At 39.3% G+C, this 19,654-nt stretch overlaps 2 protein-coding genes across 2 annotated transcripts; both read right to left on the bottom strand.

The window, feature by feature from the left end:
• Positions 1-3,686: 3,686 nt before the first annotated feature.
• On the bottom strand, positions 3,687-6,407 carry LOC143327156 (cytosolic sulfotransferase 1-like). Its single transcript, XM_076741373.1, has 8 exons — positions 6,399-6,407; positions 6,169-6,307; positions 5,924-6,052; positions 5,171-5,295; positions 4,372-4,498; positions 4,184-4,281; positions 3,899-4,073; positions 3,687-3,799 (listed from the first exon to the last, which is right to left on the bottom strand). The coding sequence occupies exons 1-8, from the start codon at positions 6,405-6,407 to the stop codon at positions 3,687-3,689; spliced, it is 915 nt and encodes a 304-aa protein (XP_076597488.1).
• Positions 6,408-14,707: 8,300 nt separating this feature from the next.
• On the bottom strand, positions 14,708-18,373 carry LOC143327276 (cytosolic sulfotransferase 3-like). The gene is made up of 7 exons (XM_076741541.1): positions 18,235-18,373; positions 17,973-18,101; positions 17,302-17,402; positions 17,068-17,194; positions 16,880-16,977; positions 14,952-15,126; positions 14,708-14,841 (listed from the first exon to the last, which is right to left on the bottom strand). The coding sequence occupies exons 1-7, from the start codon at positions 18,371-18,373 to the stop codon at positions 14,729-14,731; spliced, it is 882 nt and encodes a 293-aa protein (XP_076597656.1). The 3' UTR covers positions 14,708-14,728.
• Positions 18,374-19,654: the final 1,281 nt, after the last annotated feature.

Here is a 19,654-nt window from a genome sequence, read left to right as displayed (position 1 = left end):
ATACAGACAGAAAGTCACACGTGAAAAGCCATTCCTGAAAACTGTATACCAATGGTCTGACGAGGGGGAGGAGGAGCTCAGATCATTGTTTTGACACCATGGACTGGCACATGTTTTTGACGCATGCTGAAATAACAGACAAACTACTGACCCTGCAGTTTTGCTCCCAAAAGGACCTTGGTATAAACTGAACTGGGAGTTGAGTCTTAATGAGTTGAAGAGAGGTAGAGAGGTTGTCCAACATGTCTGTTCCTCGCTGAATTTGTGTCTCTGATCCTGTACAGCGTTAAAAGAATGTACATGTCAGTGAATTCTACAGTGTGGTAAATACAAGACAGGACAACTACACATCAACTGTTGGATAATAAAGTCAATAATTAAATCAGTGACAGCAAGAAGGAAATATGAAGCGAACAACTCAAACAGCAATCTGCTTTCAGAAAAAATGACACTGTGATGCTATGTCAGTGCTGCTAGCCAGCAACTCAACAGTGATGCTAACATGACATTGGTGCTAGCCAGCAGCTCAACTAAGTTTAGTCAGGTAGCTCAGTTCCTGCTCCCGCTCATGGATCTGTTGCTGCTGCTCCACCCGTCTGTGGCTAATGTTAATTTCATAATGATTGTTACTCCCTGAAGTCAAGCAAATACTACTGGCACATTTTTGGGTGAACTAAATGTTAGAGAAATTCTTATACTTTATGCCCATTTTGTGTGACCACTTCGTATTGACCCTATATTATTATCTGTGTGAGAGTTTATACTACTATCCCATGTTGACAGAGGTTGTGTCCAGAGGAATGAATACCAGAGAGAGAGCATTTCAGTTCCTCAAGGCCATCTCACCTGTTTGCTCCTGTATGACAAACATTGAATCGTTTTCACCCTGAGAGTTGCCAGAATTCAAGCCTCTGCCCATTTGGCATTATAAAAGTCTCATATGAACTCTGTATTATTGAACATTTACACTGCAGGCTCTCTTCAGTGACTTGTTCCCTTGTGGCAAGAATAAACAATCTACTCTCATGAATTTCAGACGGTGTTCCTGAGTCTTCTTTAAAACTTTTCCTAACACTAAATATGCAAAAGTAGTTTTACATGTCATTGTTAATAACACAGGGCATTTATCCTTTGTTGGACAGGTCGTTTTTTTAAAAAAGGGGCATAAATTAAGAGTATACCCATTTCTTCAGGCGCCACTACACCACTGGCTGGCTGGACCACAGGCAACCATCACTTGACACATAATATTAATTTCAATCTGTATTTTTATGTAAATATCTGTATCTGTAACAGTAAAGCTTCCCTGTCGAGGTAAAGGTTGAAAAAATATAAACACAGTGGTATGAGGTATGCTTTCTCTTATTTAGTGGCTATGTCAGAGGTGCTACCCAAACAGCAGCAATGTGTATAAACCCTGCTGAAGCATCATTTGGTTCAGCAGAGACATACAGCTATGTGTCATATCTGCATAACTATGGAAACATACACTGTGCTCCCTAATGATGTCACCAAGAGACAGCATGTTTTGTGAGAACAGTAATGGACCGAGACAGCGGCCTTGTGCAACCCCAAAACAGATGTCATGTCTCTCAGACACATGATCTTGAAGAAGGACGTAAAACTTTCTCCCTTTGATGTATGTTTTAAATCAGTTTAACACACAGTCAGAAAGACCAACCAACTGTTCAAGACAAATGATTGAGATATCATGGCCAATCATATCAAATGCTGCCCTCACTTCCAAGTAGACAAGAAAAAAAGAAAATAATGTTGCAGTTGGCTGCAATCTGACAGTATATTCAAAAAATGTGACTAAACCAGTTTCCTAACTCAGTAATCTTCCACTTTATATTATGGTAAATACTGTATATTTGTTCAGAGGTTTTCATGTCAATTACTTGTCTTGCTCTGGTTATTGAAAATGACTCACTACACTAACTTCTACACTGCTGCCACTTCTCCGGATGAGGAGCCAAATCTTGTCTGCTTCACCCAACAATTTTAAGGTGCATGCACTCACATAAAAACACTATATCCACAATGCACACTCATGACATATTGTAACTCCAGATTCTAAGAGTATAGGTGCAAACCTTTAAAGCCACCTTTCCACCAAACATTTTCAATCAATACCCTTGAAACCCTTACCTAAACCTACATGTACCTAAACCTTAGAGCTGTTTTGTATTCACTCTGCAGACAGTACTCTTAAAGGTAGCTTTAAAATGTAGGCCTTTCTAAGTCTTGAGAAGTTGCATTTATTGACTGGCACACTTTAACCTTTACTGTACGTTTACTGCCAGATTTGCAACTTGTTGATCGCCTGTTCCTCTGGTCCACTCACATTCATTGTCACTTTCTGCTGCTCACACTCAACCACACACTTACTACAAAGGGGTAACGATAAAACATGAAGGAATGGAATCTGTTCTGTTCTGTTGGTACCATTCATAAAATGTGACAAAACATGAAAATCATGTGTAATGAACTGAAGTAAACTGGACTGCTTGGCTTGCTTGGTGGCTTAAGGCTATCACTAATGGGTTCATTCTATAACTTAAGTTATAGCACTAGGCCAAGTTTAGCAATAGAAAACTACAGGTCATCCAGATCTTTATGTCCTGAAGACATGCTTGTAGTCTAGTTAACAGATTGGTTTCTTCTGGTGTCATTGATAAATATAGCTGGGTATCATCTGCATAGCATTGAAAATTTGCTGATTAGCAACTGCTTTCTCAAGAATTTTAGAGAGAAGGGGGCAGTTAGATGTAGGTCTTGTAGTTGGCTAAAACCCTTGGATCAAGAGTAGGCTTTTTAAGAAGAGGTTTTACTACAGCTACTTTAAAGGACTGTGGTATGTAACCTGTTGTTAAAGACAGATTGATCATATCTAATAAAGAAGAACCAATTAAGTTGTATGTTAAAGTTTCATAAATTTCCCTTGAATCAGGCGTGGATGTCTGATGCCTCTGTTTCATATACTCCCTACAAATGCTTATTAAGCAGGGAACTCATTTCAACTCAGTAAAGAGCTTTTAACGTGCACAAGCGTTTTTTCCGACAGATTATTGCAGTTATTATGCACAACATAAATGTGAATACAGCAAATATTCTTCCCTCCAATTCATTTCCACAAACTAGTGACATAATGCAGATTCCCTAACACAATAAAATGAAATGTCCACAATAACACATAGAAATTCAACAAATTGACTCCAAGATATCTTGTGCCCCAGATAGGACTGATTTGTAACAACAAGTGAACTACAACTTTACAACTAAAAATCCAGCTTTTTTCCCAAGAGCCTTTCACTGATTGCAACTGTTATTCACAGCATAAATGTTAATTTAGCAAATACATTTTAATCTAATTAATTTCCACAAACTAGTGATATAATGCAGATTTCCAAACACAATAGAAGGAGATTCAACATGTCTGGGAAGCTTTGATATTTGCAAAACGTTGATTGTCATAAAATCACTCATCATCAGTATAGTGAGAAATGTCCTGCACTGGTTAGATAATATCCTTGTCAATCAAATTTAGCATTTTACTCACAACATACTGAACATTGATGTGTATTTTATCACATGTCACTTCAGGACTCTTTGTCATGCACAGCCCGGTGCTAGTGAAGCGTGGAGAAAGGTCTGGCTGTGTTTGACTATGCACGGACGAGCCTCTAAAGTTCAGTGCGAAACTGCAGTGTAGGATCCTTCATCTTCTTCCTGTAGACTTCATCAAACTCTTCATTCTGGGCCACAGTGAAATGGTTCTTCCAGTCACCAACCTTGCCTGCAGAACCATCATGAAACCATCATTCATGGATTTTAGCTGAAGGTGAAGACTGAATTTTGTCTCATTTCTTGTGTTTTATATCACTGTTCACTGTACCTTTTCTCAGGAAGTGAGAAATTTTAAAATCCATCCCTTTGTACTTTGAAAAGTTGACCATGTCATTCATTTTCATTTTGTCAAACTGTATTTTGCCTAAAATTGTTTCCCTCTCCTCAGCTGAAGGAGACAAACCAAGAAAGCAGCACAGTTTGTCTATTTCCCGTCCAGTATCCTGGAAGCACAATAGTCAAATACTGTCATCACACGATTACCAGCAACAGCAGAGCTATGGAAAAGCAATGTGAACACACACACAGACAACCTAAAAAACACATAAATTACCTCAGCCAGATCTTCATAGAACATATAATGGAGTTTTGAATAACTCTGCTTCTTCTTCCACCAGTTGCTCACATGGTCATACCAGGGTCCACACACCACTAAAGCAACGGAACAATAAATTAAAGCATGTGAGGAGTGTGGAGGAAATCTCCACTATGAGCAACTTTATTATAGTATCTCATACATACTCTTTCCCTCCAGGAATCTCTGGAAGTAACTGTTCCAGTCTCCAGGCTCTGGATGGACGAAGGCCATTCGCTCAAAATGGAAATAAGATACCACGATGTCCTTTGCATTGCGCGCCATGTAGATTATCTACACAACAAGAAAACACTTAGATTGTCTGAAGAGGAATATTGCATGAATCATGAAATACGAAAGTGTTTATGAACAACTGATCATGTTGAAACTTTACAATTCTTTTAACCACAGATATGTTGAAAACTTAAGTTCTATTACGTTTCAACTTTATTTTACATTGTTGTTATGCTGTGTTTAAGATGAGGGAACAACCATGTTTTGGCTTAAAATATCCGATCTTGTTGCCACAAACTACGTCACTTTCATACCTAATGTAGGAACCTTGCTATGATATGTACAAATTTCACTTATCAGTGCTTTCCAGAAGAATGTACAAATCAATGATATTTCCATATAAATCCCTTTTCTTCCATTAATACTTTGTAATGTACACTGATTAACTGTCTGAATGAAGCATTTTTACCCTTAATGTGTTTTGGGGCACTTTTGATCATGCATGCCTTGTATGTTTTTTCATAATTTATCAATATACAGTAATCCAAAGAGTAGCCTGAACTAAATAATAACCTTCGATGTACTGTTTTGTGACCACTGGATGGTTTAATTATTAAAACTGCAATTTTGTAACCATATGAACAAAGCAGTAAATTTCCACATATTGCTGTATATTAATATCATCACCTTTTCTACTTATTGTGATGTTGAAATAACAGACAAACTACTGACCCTGCAGTTTTGCTCCCAAAAGGACTTTGGTATAAACTGAACTGGGAGATGAGTCTTAATGAGTCGAGGAGAAGTGGAGATGTTTTCCAAAAAGTCTGTTCCTCGATAAATGCGTGTCTCTGATCCTGTACAACATTAAAACAATTTACATGTCAGTGAATTCTACAGTGTGGTAAATACAACACAGGACAACTACACACCAACTGTTCAGATACAATGACTAAGATAAATACACCAAATATTAATAAAGGACCAGGGTGCAAGATTTAGTGGAATCTATGGCAGAAACAGGATATTCATACTGATGTTTTTCATGAGTGTATAATCAGCTGAAAATATGAATTGTGTTTTTGTTACTATAAAATGAGATCTTTATAATGACAGCAAGAGGTGGTCCACCATGCTGCAGAGTGACTTTCACGTTTATCGTGACAGTTTCACGGACTCCATAGGTTCTCCTGCATGCTTGGAAACGGAGAGATGAGGCGAGCAGTAGTCAGCTGGTTGCAATCTGCAACCTCACAGTTAAATGCCCCTAAACCCTAAAGACTGTCCCTTAAAGTTATGGTACACTCCCTACCACACAACCTTTTGAATACAACCCAACAATACAACCCAACAACGTGTAACTCCATGTAAACAATTCATTTTGCTGTTTTAAGCAAAAGGCAGAGAATTACCACCATGGAATAGAATAATAAAAGTACATTTGTGGAAGATGAAAACTGGTCAGAATGTGATTGTTGTTTCAACCTGGCTCCATTGAAGGGATGGTGACCTCCAAGACAGGCACTCTTAGATAGAGTGGCACAGATGTCAGATGCTCTGAAGATGACTGACCAAAATGCAGCAGCTCGAGGATGTAGCTGAGCCAGGTGTTTCCTAAAAGAAATAAAAGAGATACAAATCCAATCAAAACCTGGCACATCCATACACACATCTTTTCAAGAGCTACAGTATAAACCAAAAGCATATCCTGTTCATGTTTGTGGACTGACCAGCTTTGGGATATGTTGCAAGAAGTATATCATCTGGCCTGGCCTGAAAGTTTTGAATGGTCTCCCAATGTTGTGTGTAATAGTCGATCATTGGGACGCCATGGAAATCAAACATTTGTGGTCGAGGAGGTCGTGCCACCTTTAAAAGAAAAAGAAAAAGATTAAAAAATATATGGTCATTGTCATCCTTATAGGCCATCCTTAAAATTGAACACGGATGTCACACTAACCTTGGCCATGGCTGGAACTGCTTCTCCTTGGTGAGACATCTGATGATGATGATGATGATGATGCTCACAGCTGGTATTCCAGGCTTGGGTCAGTCAGTCTCAAGCACAAATGAGTCTTTGCAAGAGCCAGTTTAGAAATGAACGACTGACAGTCAGAGGTTCTGGCTTTATAGCTCAGTGTTGTCCGTTTTAAGCACATCAGCTGGTTCCACACGTAACAACATTGCAAATATATTCTGTTCCTTTTTGTTTACTTTTCATGTCCTGAAACCTCTCACCAAATGCCTGAGGGAGATTTACATACTCACACAGATTATTCAGATATCATAGCAGACTTATATTTTTGTAGATTAGGAAAATACACAGTGTTACCTCTTTCCAGTTGCACGTACCACACTTTTAATGTCACTTCAGATGATTTGACCTTCTACCTCTTCGACTGTCTTGAAAACTGGGTGGGTATCCATGGCACTGCTCTGCAATGGTTCAGGTGCTACCTAAAAGTTCACCTGGACTCAAGGATTAAATAATTTTTTCGTGGTAAAAGGTTAAACGTCAAGGTCAATGTGACCGCTATGCCATTCTTTAAAGAGGAATATCTCAGGACGAAATTTCTTCGAATTTGGTATGTGTTCAGTTGGACTCACGGGTGAACTGATTGGATTTTTGTGGTCAAAGGTCACTGTGCCCTCATGATTGTCCCATTCTCATGACCGCAATATCTCAGGAATGTCTCGACGGAATTCCATGACAACTGGCACAAACGTCCACTTGGTCTCAAGAATGAACTGACAGATTTCGTGTTCAGAGATCGAAGTCGCTGTTAACGTATGAAACAAAATCAAAAATTCACACACTAATTATGACCAAATATCACCAAAATTTCTCATAAGGTGAAATGATGAAGCGATGACATTTTATGTCCAAAAGGTCAAGGCTCACCTTCACTGTGACCTCATAATGTTCCACAAAAACACTTTTCTGGTCATTATTCAACACCATAACTCAAGAACAGAAGGGGAGATTGTGATCACACATCACATTTGGTCAGGTACTGGATTGGTGACACTAATGTTGGCTATGCACCTTGAAACTGGAAATTGTATAGATCTTTTGAGCTGCTGGGTTGAAAATGTGTGTGAAGCATCCATGGTTTACAATTTGTAGCTTGTGTGCAGCAACATCCATATTTGAAGCATTGTCGTCCACCACAAGCTCATTGATTTTGCTGATATTGAGTTTCAGGTAAGTGTTGTTGTTGCATCACGTGATGAAGTTCTTTTTCAGTCCTCTGTACTCCTCTGTAAGAAATAGTCTCTACGTGAAGACTGCATGTGTCTCACTGGAAATCGTTCACTGAAATCATACGTCATAAATGAGTGATAACTTCCATTTCACCAAAAAAGACACTTCATACCTTTTAGAATCAGAATCAGAATCAGAAAAAGCTTTATTGCCAAGAATGCTTTTACACATACGAGGAATTTTTTCTGGTGAAATTGGTGCATGACACATCTACTAAAATATGACACATCTACTAAAATAAGAGCATAAAAAATAACAATTTAAATATATATACACAAGTCTGTTATTGTTAGAAACACAGTACTATTTTTCAGAAAGAAGTCCCAGTTGAGCGTTAATGTAACGCATAGAGTTATATTTATATCAATGTGACAATGTGATTTTAATAAATTCCTTTAAAGTCTTCACTACACACATTATATGAGTCTGGATGGACATGGATGTAAATGACACTTGACTGGTTGGCCAAGGCATACAATTGTAAAGCAGCAATTCTACTTGAACATTGCTCTTCAGTGATTTCATTTGTTTATTGACATTTTGGATTTATTTTTCCCTCTTGGGAATAATAATGTAGTTAATTTTTGTATCACTTTTAGTTTGGTTTGGTGTTTGCTTTAAATGTGTTTTTATTGAAAGAACTTTGTAATTGTGTTTTCAAAGGTAGTCTATGAATAAACTTTATTTACTTTCATTAAGTATTATTATTATTATCATCATTATTAAGTGAATCCACAGCTGAACTGAACTCACTAATTTTCTGAAATTATTGTCAATTTGGTTAGCTTTAAGAGAGGAAAGGAGGCCTGGATTGCATAAAAGCATTATGTGTAATAGTGTTAGGCTTTACGTCCAGTAAAAAAAACAGTGGGTGTAACGAAAAGCGCACTCATAAGGAGTGGGAGAAAAACTAAAGGAGCTCAGACGAAGTGGGTTTGAGGCAAGGCACGCGCTGAAGCGGCAGGTAGACACTGAAACACATGAGCACACTATTAGTAGCAAGAGCAGTCAACATGAGCAAGCTCTCTATGAGAGGAGACAATGAAGCGAAGTACTCACAAGGAGACAAGCAAAGACACCGGCAGTGATTCGGGACAATCTGGCAACAGGTAGGAAAGAGCTCTCTCCTTTTATTCTGTGCCTAATCAGCATCATGTGTGTCAGGTGAACACCTGAGAAGGCGGGGCTGACTGGATGTACGCGAACACCCAGCTAAACAGACAAAGGGAGATCAGACAGGCAACAATAACAAAAAAGGAAGCACACTGGAAAACAAAAACAGGTCTGTAGTGTAAGTTTTGAATGTTCTCATTGAGATTCCATGGAAATCAAACAATCGTGGTCGAGGACGTAATTTCACCTTAAGAACAAAAACATACAAAACGTATGATCATTGTGTTAAAGAAGGGGTGGGGAACCTTTTTCCTATCAAAGGCCATATGGATTTAGGTCATCCTAAATTATTGAACACAAATATCACACTAAGCTTGGCCATGCCTGGAACTGCTTCTTCTTGGCGAGGCGTCTGATGTCAAATGGTAGTGAAGATATTGATGATAGGACTTGGAGCTGGTTCTCCAATCTTGGTTCAGTCAGCCTTGAGCAGAGTCTTTGCAAGAGCCAGTTTAGGAATCAACGACAGTTGGAGGTTGTTGCATTACAGATCAAGAATTGTGTTTTAGGTTTTTGAGGCACATTAGCTGGTTCCACACTTATCAGCATCGCAAATATGTTCAGTTCTTTTTGTTGACGTTTCTTATCCTGATACCTCTCGCCAAATGCCTGCAGGTGTTTCCAGTTGCACTTGCCAATTATTTCACATTTGAAAGCAGAGAGCCAAGAAGCTGCTGCAGCTTCAGGTTCAACTCTGAGAGGTACTTGGTAATGTCTACCATGAAGGCCAAATCACACGGACACTTGCTGTCACTGAGTTTCCATGTCTGATTTTTCTTCATCTCTATGATGAAATGACATTTTAAACAATTTTCTTTTGTCCTTTGCTAACAGCAGCAACAAGGCGCTCTATCATAAATTCTCCTCCTGAATGAGGTGAGCTCGCTCACCACAGAACTTGCCTGCATAACTGTCCCTGTCAGAATGTGGCTCTGTAAAAGCTGCTTGTTGGGCTTTTCCCAGCCAGCAAAATTTGGTTTCAAAACGATCTGAGAAAGTTATTTTTTGGTTGTGAGAACATTTATTAAAAGGCTACCAGCCGGAAACCTTAAGGGAATGTTGTTAAAATTACCTCAATAATACCTTCCTGCTTTGGAGCACTGAGGTCACATTGGCTTTTAGTGGTTTCCTTTGGAACTATTTCAGTACTTTCATGATCTTTGGCAGCTTTAAAGCTCGTTTCCATTGTTGAAATCCTTTTCAGCTCAGCTGTCCAAAATATTTGGGTGTTAAGTTTTTGGCTCACACACAACCCAGACTTTGGGCACTGACGGTGTCAAACATATTACAGTGTTTGGTCCTAACAGCTGTCAAACGCAGTATGCAGGGAACGATCAGACAGGTGCTGTACAGCGTCACATTGTGGCTGATCTCCTCCAGGATCTGCCGGAGGGTTTGCTCCAGCTCAGCCAGATCTGCAGCTTTGGCCTCCAGGGTGAGCTGGTTTGACTCGCAGGAGCTCTCCAACTCTGAAAACACAGAAAGAGAGAGAAGACGGAAATGATTCGATCCTTTATCTGTTGTATTTTTACATTTATCTCTTTATTTGCATTTTTCTTTGATCTGATCTGATTGTGTTTTTAGCATCTATCCAGTGCAACTTGATTGGTTGATGTGGAAGTGCGCACTCAAGTCAAGTGCGCCGGGGTCATAGTGGGGTTGCTGGTCGCTGCCTTTTACAAGTCGTTGCCAGAAGCACTTCCACATTGGTGCTGCTGCTGCTTTTGGCTCCAGAGCGGAGTCCTCAATCACAGAAATGATCGTCCCTTTTGACACCTCTGCTCTCTACCTGGCGTTCCGCAGGTGTATGTCATTGTCTTTAATTAGTCTCTCACTTGCAGTGAGACAGCTCCGCCTGCTGTCTCACTACAGTATTGATCATTGTAATGACAAATGAAATCGCACTCACACGTCCACACCACTGAATGGAATGGAGACATTGCTATTGCTATTATTGACACCTGTACTTTGACTGTTTTGGCAAATTGGCAAAGTTGTTTCCAAAAAGAATTAATAACAAACTGGACTGGAACGTCAATCTTAAAGACTCGAGGAGAGGTGAAGACGTTGTGGTTGAAGATGGTGCTCTCACGAATGCATGTTAAATCTGCAAATAGTGTGCATGCTACAATGTCTGGGTAGAACAGTATGTTTCCTTGAAATGTGTGAAATGTGTGCAATGGGCTTTGAGGTATGTTTTCTCTCATTTGGTGGGTATGTAAGAGGTGCAGAAAAAAAAGAAAATAATGTCACAGTTGTCTGCAATTTGACATTATCTTCAAAGAATCTGACTAAACCAGTTTTTCTAATCTCCCACTTTATATTACAGTAAATACTGCAAATTTGTTCAGAGGTTTTCATGTCAATTATTTGCCTTGTTCTGGTTATTGAAAATGACTCACTACACTAACTTCTACACTGCTGCCACTTCTCTGGATGAGGATCTAAATCTTGTTTGCTTCGCCCAACAATTTTAAGGTGCATGAACTCACATAAAAAGACTGTATCCACAATGCAAATCAAATTCAAAATTCATATCATAAAGACCCCGCAAATATGGAAAAAGCTGAATTTTCAAACATAATGCACAGGAAGCATGAGTGCAGATGAGACTGTGCTAAAATCACATAGCAGTCTCAGGCTCCATTAGCTATCATTATTATTATCATGTTGTTGTTGTTGTTGTTGTTGTTGTTGTTATGAGAATCATCATTAAACCATTGGCCTGAAATGATCAGTGATCAAATGATCACTATAAATCTCACATAAGATAACATACCTCTTGCACAACAAACCTCCTTACAGGGCTGAGAAGATTTTCCTCTGCATCTTTACCAGGAAATATCAAATTGAATTCAATGATTTGCGAGGTCTTGATAAGCTACTGAGCCAGAAGGCTACATAACTGTATCGAGGCATTTGCTTCTAACTTTAGCAGGTACCAGCCACCTCTCTTGCAAATTTCACATATTTGAAAGATCAATTGATGTGAACCACTTCAGCAACACGCTGTAAACTGTAATCTTCATCTCCTCCAGTGCTGTGTGTGTGCAGGCACATAGGCTACCTGAGTTCATCCTGCAGCTTTTATAAGAAACCACAGGGAAAGGCACGTATGACTTTTTTTAATTTGACTCATAATGTAAAATGATCATAACTACAATAAATAAAAGTAATTTAATAATACATAAAATACATATACATTCCAACCAGTCTCTCAGATGTTTGTACCAGGAACCAAACAGCACTGTGAGATAATAGAAGAGATAATTGCTCTATAGAAAGCAAGGCCAAGGTCTCCTCCGGCATGCACTCTGTGAAATTACTTCTCCAGAAAGCCAGCGTGTTTATAGCCCTAATTCCAAAAAAAGCTGTGTAAAACATAAGTATCTGGGAAAATTGTGGAATGCTCCAAAAACACCTGTTTGGAACATTTCACAGGTAAACAGGTTCATTGCTAACGGGTGACAGTATCGTGACTGGGTATGAAAGGGGCATCCTGGAAAGGCTCAGTCATTCACAAGCAAGGATGGAGCGAGGTTCATCACTTTGTGAACACATGACTGTACAAAGGATATTACTACATGGGCTCAGGAACACTTTGTAAAATTGTTGCAGATGTTTTCATTTACACACAGCATCACAACTTTTTTTGGAATCAGGATTGTAAATGGGCAGCCCAGCAGTAACATCTAAAGTTTTTGAGTTTCTGAGTCACTAGATGGCACTGTACTCTTTCTAGTATCTCCAAACTGGGAGTTGTGCCAGAGAATATAATGCATATAATATATTATATAATAATATATAATAATATATTGCACTACTCAGATGTTTCCTTTGTCCCATTCCAAATGGGTAGTTATGCTTAATGCTATTTCTGTTTGAAATTATGAAAAGATGTATGCCAAGAGGATTTCATGTGTGTGTATGGTACTGAAAATGTTTTATCTGCAATGTGTAGTGTTATGTAGGATTGATGGCCTGCTGCAGGATAGAATGTAGTGCGTATATTGAGATATACTCACTACTCTGTTAACAAGTTAACTCTGATTTATGCATCGCGAGAGTAGTCGAGAAATACAAAAATCCCCAAATCTAGTTATGTTTCTTGTGTGATTCCAATTTCAACAGGTAAAATATGCATGACAGGATGGACAGAAAGAGATAATAGCCTAGAGAAATAGTGGGAGATATAAAAATCATCTCGACAGCATTTACTCTCTCAGCCAGTGACAGTGGGAGAGTTTCCAGAAATCTTTATTCTGCCTCAGATGGATTATTTTTAGTTTCCAGGTCTGCTCAAGAAACAGTTCATGTTCATTCATACAGAACAAAGTTAAGAACAAAGTTCATAAATCATAAAGAACAAAATTCATTCATTTTTTTTAAATGGTACAGTGTTTGCAGTTCTCATTTACTTGTATTAATATTTTAACAGCAAGTCTACATTTTTCTGTATTTAGTTATTCGTCACTTACCAGTTTTTTGTTTTTATTTCACACCTGCTTTGACACTGTAAATGTCTGCTGGTCATTCGGGTGGTAACGTAGCGGTTAGCAACCCACCTCTTCTGCTCATGGAAACCCTGCATTGACAAAGACAGGTGATCACCAGCTTCATACAGGGGGTATGAAGCTGGTGATCACCTGTCCATACCCCTTATCCAGGAACACCAGTGTTAGTTTTCATGAAGCAATATTAGTTTTGGCTGCCAGCCAAGTTCACACCCTGGACAAATTCTGAAATAATGAACTTATAATGGACATGTAAAACAAATTCCAAGGACTGTTCAATATTGCAGAAAAACTAGTCCATGCATTCGTAACTTCCAGTTTGGATTATTGCAACCCCAAATTCATTGCTAAATATTCTCCAGTTGCTCCAGAACGCTGCAGCACATGTTCAGACAAAAACCTTACAAAGCCATAAATATTCAGGCACCATCTTAATGAGCTCACAGTACATTATTACCCCACTAGAACACTGCAAGAAGATCACCACCTGACCAATGGTGACGCAACAGAATGGGTCCCCGGGCGCCGGTCTGGCTGCCCACCGCTCCTGGTCTGCCGCGGAGGAGGGACGATCAGGATGGGTCAAAAGCGGAAGGCAAATTTCACCTCCGTGTGCCGTGTTTCCGACCATGTGTGTGTGACAAATAAAGGGGAATGTCTCCCCACGATTCTTCTTCTTCTTCTTCTTCTGCATTCCCAGAATGCAGGCTTACTTATGGTTCCTTCAGCTATCAAGCTCCTCTCCTGTGGAACCATCTCTCAGTCTTTGTCCAACACCATCTCTACATTTAAGAGTAGGATTAAAACTTTCCTTTTTGATCAAGCTTATAGTAAGGGCTGGCTCAAGCTTGCCTCAGACCAGTCCTTAGTTACGCTGCTATAGGATTAGACTGGGGGCTTCCAATGGTACACTGAGCTCCTCTGTTCTTCTCTCCCTCTCCATCTGCACGCCGTGCAATACATGCAGTATTTGCCAGGACTGTGAAATATATACAAATGTAGCATAATGCAGCATATTTACTGTATTATTCCTAACTTGCATACAAATGCCGGACAGCATATGCAGCATAACGTAGCATATTTTATTATTCTTAACTGTAAATAATTCAAGTCAAGTTCAAGTTTCAACATTCATCAAGCTTTGATTTTTGGTAATTTCTTTAATAATTTTTTGATGATTTTATAACATCAGTCAACATCATTACTGTGGGAAATGTCTTGCACTGATTGGAAAATATCCTTGTCAATCAACTTTAACATTTGACTCAGTAACATCACGATTCCTCTCAAATTAATGACACTTCAGGGCTCTTCATTATGCGCAGCTGGGCTGGACCTCTAAAGTTCAGTGCGAAACTGCAGTGTAGGATTCTTCATTTTGTGCTTGTAATCCTCATCAAACGCTTCATTCTGCGCCACAGTGAAATGGTTCTTCCAGTCACCGACTTTCCCTGGAGAAGCAGAGAGAATCATTCAGTTAAATAAAATCAGTTGTGTTTGAGCACATTTTGGTGCTCACAGGAAAAAAAACTTCTTTCCCTGTAGGCATTTTTCACTGAACCTTTTCTCATGAATGGTGACACTGTGTGATTCATAACTTCGACGGTGGAATAGTTCGTCATTTTGTTTTGTTTCATGTTGTCAAACTTCGACCCAGTTGTGACTCTTTGCTTCTCCTCAGCTGAAGGAGACAAACCAAGGAAGGAACAGAGTTGGTCTATCTCTCGTCCAGAGTCCTGCAAGAAATAGTAACACGTGGAGTGGTTATCTTTCAAACCAACATCCATTCTTAAAAAGGCTATATTATTCTTAAAGACATATCTCTACACAACAATGGTCTATGTTAAAAGAACAGTTAAGGAAAGAAAATAGGAAATTTGGAAACTGGAGCCAAGAGGCACTTAGCTTAGCTTATCTTAGCTTATCTTAGTTTAGCTTATCTTAGCATAAAGACTGGAAACAGGAGGAAAAAGCTAGCCTGGCTGTGTCCACAATTAAAAAGACTTTGCCTATTAGCACCTCTAAAGGAAATTCTACGTTTCACTCTTTGGTGTACCATGACCTGCCTGCTTTTCTCTGCTGGTTTTTGAGGTGCTTCATTTGCGTCACCCACTAAAAGCTCAGAGACGGGACAGCTTCAAGAGATTTCACCAGTAGTACAAGGAACTAAGGGCATACTGGCCCAATGACTTAGCTGCACCACACACACACAGTCAGTGATTTTTTTATTCTGAGAAAAATGTGAAAAGGGAAGTACTGGCACCTGCTTTTCTTAGGAAACTTTCCACTCTGCTGTTCACAACTTTCTACCAGAAGGCCTCAGACTTTCCCGCCTTTTCCCATCATGTGAACTTTATCTGCCAACATACCTGTCCCTCAGGCCCTGTTTACACGTACATGGTTTATTTGAAAAACGGAGACATTTCCCTTCATTTGTGCCCTTTGTTTACACGCAAACGGAGAATTCGCCTCTGAAAACAATGCATTCTAAAAACTCCGGCCAGAGTGGAGATTTTGGAAAACTTCAGTTGCACGTTTGCATGTAAACTGAGAAAAAAAAAGAGAAAAAAACAGAGTTTTAGGTAGCCGACGTCACATTATTCGCCAGAACTTGCACCTGCGTCAAAAGTGCGATCTATGTTTACATTTTCATTTGGCTATGATGATCATGGATGCATTCAGAGTAGCAGTCGCATTTATGTTGGTGCAAACACTTTTCGTATATCTGCATTTGCAAATACAGCTGCTCTATTATATCGAAGAGCAGAGACGAATGAGTGATCGGAGGTCAGCAATTTTGCAACAGCTTCTCCTATTTTTCGGCGCAGCACCGTGTGTGAGGATCTGGTAGATCTATTTTCCCTTGCCTCACCTGTGCTTTGTCTGTTCGCAGTGCCCACCAGCCACGTTCAGCCTTTGCCCAGCCTCAGCCTCCCACGTGGGGAAATTGTTTGTTCCACTCATCGAGTGCGCCTTTTCTTTCTTTCTCCACTCGTTGAGTGCGCTTTCTGTCTTTTGTCATCTCCACTCCTTTTGAGTGCACCTTTAGTTAGTTTCCTCCACTCCTTATGAGTGTGTTTTGTGTTTGCTTTATTGTAAGTAAATTTGGTTTGTTTTTCTACTCATGCCTGCTGGTCTGTACATTGAGTCCAGTAACTTATATTTGGGCCAAGCCTAACACCGTGACTTTCTGGAGTCTCCAGTGCTGTGACTATGAAACTCCAGGAAAACCCAGGCTGGCTGTTTTCCCCTTTTTCCAATCCTTATGCAAAGATAAGATAACCATCTTCTAACTGAAGTTTCATATTTACTGTACAAACATGGGAGTGGTAACACTACCAGCTGAGGTCAGACAAAAGACATTTTCTTTTCATGAATATAAAATATAAAGCATTTCCAATGATTGTTTTTTAATGAGGCCAAAACTGATTATGTAACACAGTCAAATGCTGCTGAAAACAACGCACGCTCAAACACACCGAAGCTCACCTCAACCAGATCTTCATAAAACATGTAGTGAAGTTTTGGACAAGTCTGTTTCTTCTCCCACCAGCCGGTCACATGGTCATACCATGATCCAAACACCACTGAAGCCACAGAATGATATTTATGAGGGGAACGTCAAGGAAATGAGTTGATAATGTGCCTTCTTTACAGTAAAAGTTCTCAGAGCTCACTCTTTGCCTCCATGAAATCCTTCAGAAAGGTGCTCCAGTCCCCTGTTTCTGGCTGGATATTGTTCATGCGGCCAAAGTGGAAATAGGACACTGCATTGTCCTTTGCGTTACGAGCCACATAGACTATCTATACAAGAAGAAACCACTAAATTACTATTTATCTGCATTATAATTAAGTGGGGTTCATTACTCACATATTTCACAGGCTAAATATTGTATGTGTGTGAATTTTACCCTGCTGTTCTGCTCCCAGAAGGACATGGGTATGAACTGAACTGGTAGATGAGTTTTAATGAGACGAGGAGTGGTGGGAAGCTGGTCTGCCAAGTCTTTGCCTTTGTGGAGAGAAGCATTAGTCACTGACTGATTACATGCATCAATGGATTTGTTTGCATACCATAACTAACGATGCATCGAATATCAGTGTGAAATCAATGTAAAAATGTGAAAGCCCCCCTTAATGACCATGGAGATGTATAGCGGGATTCAGCTTACTGTTCAGCTGTCCAGCCTGGAGCTTTACTGTTTTGGTTCACTCTCACCACTCTCATAGCCTCATTCACAACCACAGAAAACAGCTGCTTTCAGTCTCTAACTGCTGGATTTCTAAGTAAACAGTTGTTAGCTGTTCGTCAAATGCAAGTGTTATGTTCACAACTTGTTTCTGCTACCTCCAAATGGCCTATTTACACATCTAACAGCCTTTTCATCATATAACACACGACTTAATGCATGCATGCAACAAAACTGATCTGAGGCAGACTGGTTGACTCACTGTGGTAATTGGCACACAACAATCAGAATGAAGAGATTAAACTGCAACAACCGAGTGAAATCTGTATTTAGAGCTTTCTTTTGCAATATAATGGAAAGATATCTGACTTATTGTGACCATGTGCTTCAACCTGGGGGAAAAGACGGTGTGCTGATCTCCAGAAATGGCACTCTCTCATAAAGAGGAAGGGATGCCTGACGCTCTGGACATGTCTGCCCAAAATACAGAAGATCCAGGATGTATGAGACCCATGTGGTCCCTGAGATTACACAGAGTACATTCTGATCAGTGGTCTGAACGTAGGAAATATAAAAACTGAAGGCATTCGACATTATGTTTAAAAGTTTAACTATGATGCCAGAAGTCCCATACTCTTAAAAACACAAACCCACCGGCTTTAGGATAAGTAGCTATAAGGATGTCATCTGGTCTGGCTTCGAATTTCTGAACGTTGTCCCAGTTGTCAGTAAAGTGTTTGGTCATGGAGACTCCATGGAAGTCAAACAGTGTTGGTCGAGGTGGCTGCTCCATCTGCAAAGCAACTTTAATTTGAATTTAAATGAAATTTAAATAAAAAAAAATCTGTTTGACATTTTGAATATTGTCCATGCTGCCAGGACTGACAAAACAAAAATAAATAAGAAAACAGAAATTATTAAATTGGAAGTGATGTGTGTAATAATGAGTAAACAGTACAATACTGATTTGTAAATAGTCATACTAGCAGTAAAAACCTACACTTACTAATACAGAGAAACTCAAAAATTACATTTCCTTTTCAGTTAAGTCTTCCCCACTGAAACCAAAAATAATACACACTGAAATGCACAAAGGAACAATAATAGCCTACTGCAAATCATAGCCCTTTAACCTTTGTTATAGTTTTTCCTTAAAACATGGTAGATCAGTTGTTGAAAAGATCTAGTTAACAGGCTTCTTTACCTTTCTGGTTCCTTCCTGTCATCCTAAATATTCTTTACATTATAAATGAAAAACTTACCTCCACCTTTTAACCATTCATCCCAGCAGGTACACAATCAGGTATTAAACAGCTAAAGTGGCTTGGAAAAATATCTGTGGTTTATTATCGGCGACTTTAGAAGCATTACGCCAAATGACATTCATGTGGTCAGTTACTAATCGGCCAAATAACTTTCAACCATGTTTCTTTTTATGAATATTCAACTTCAAAGGAGCCAAACCACACACTCACCCTGCTGAGTAGGGACTTCCAAAAGTCAGTGGTTGTGTCTGGATCATCCACAGTAAAGAAGTCAGTTTGTTGTGTAATACTCACTGTGACATGCTGCACAACTTCCTGAAAAGAATGTAGGCGTTGAAATACTGCACCATGTATGTACGTCATTTTGTCATTTTGTCATTTTGAGTCTGACTGATAAACCATGTGAACCACTCTTATCAGTATTCAGAGGTACAGTATAATTGATGTCCGAAGTCAGGTTAAGTCAGGACATGTAAGTTTATCAAAGATGTAAGACAACACAACAACAAAGACTTTCTCTTTGTTTGTTTGTCAGCAGACAGAGAATTAAACAGTAACCAGGGTGAATGATTCAGATGTTTCAGGTCTATATCATTTTGTTGCACACATAAAAAGTAGCACCACATAAACCCCAGTGTCAAACCCAAATTATCCTTTATTGTCCTTCAGCTGCATCAAATAAAAGTCATTTTACAGTCAGACAGCAGCAACAATATACTTGTTAAAGGGATAGTACAACATTTTTGGAAACTTAGATGAGAAAATCGATACCACTCTTATTTTAACAGAAATAATGTACTTCAAACATT

The sequence above is a fragment of the Chaetodon auriga genome, chromosome 10 (genome assembly GCF_051107435.1).
Source record: "Chaetodon auriga isolate fChaAug3 chromosome 10, fChaAug3.hap1, whole genome shotgun sequence".
NCBI classification, from domain to species: Eukaryota; Metazoa; Chordata; class Actinopteri; order Chaetodontiformes; family Chaetodontidae; genus Chaetodon; species Chaetodon auriga.
This window is presented reverse-complemented; position numbering and strand designations above follow the sequence as displayed.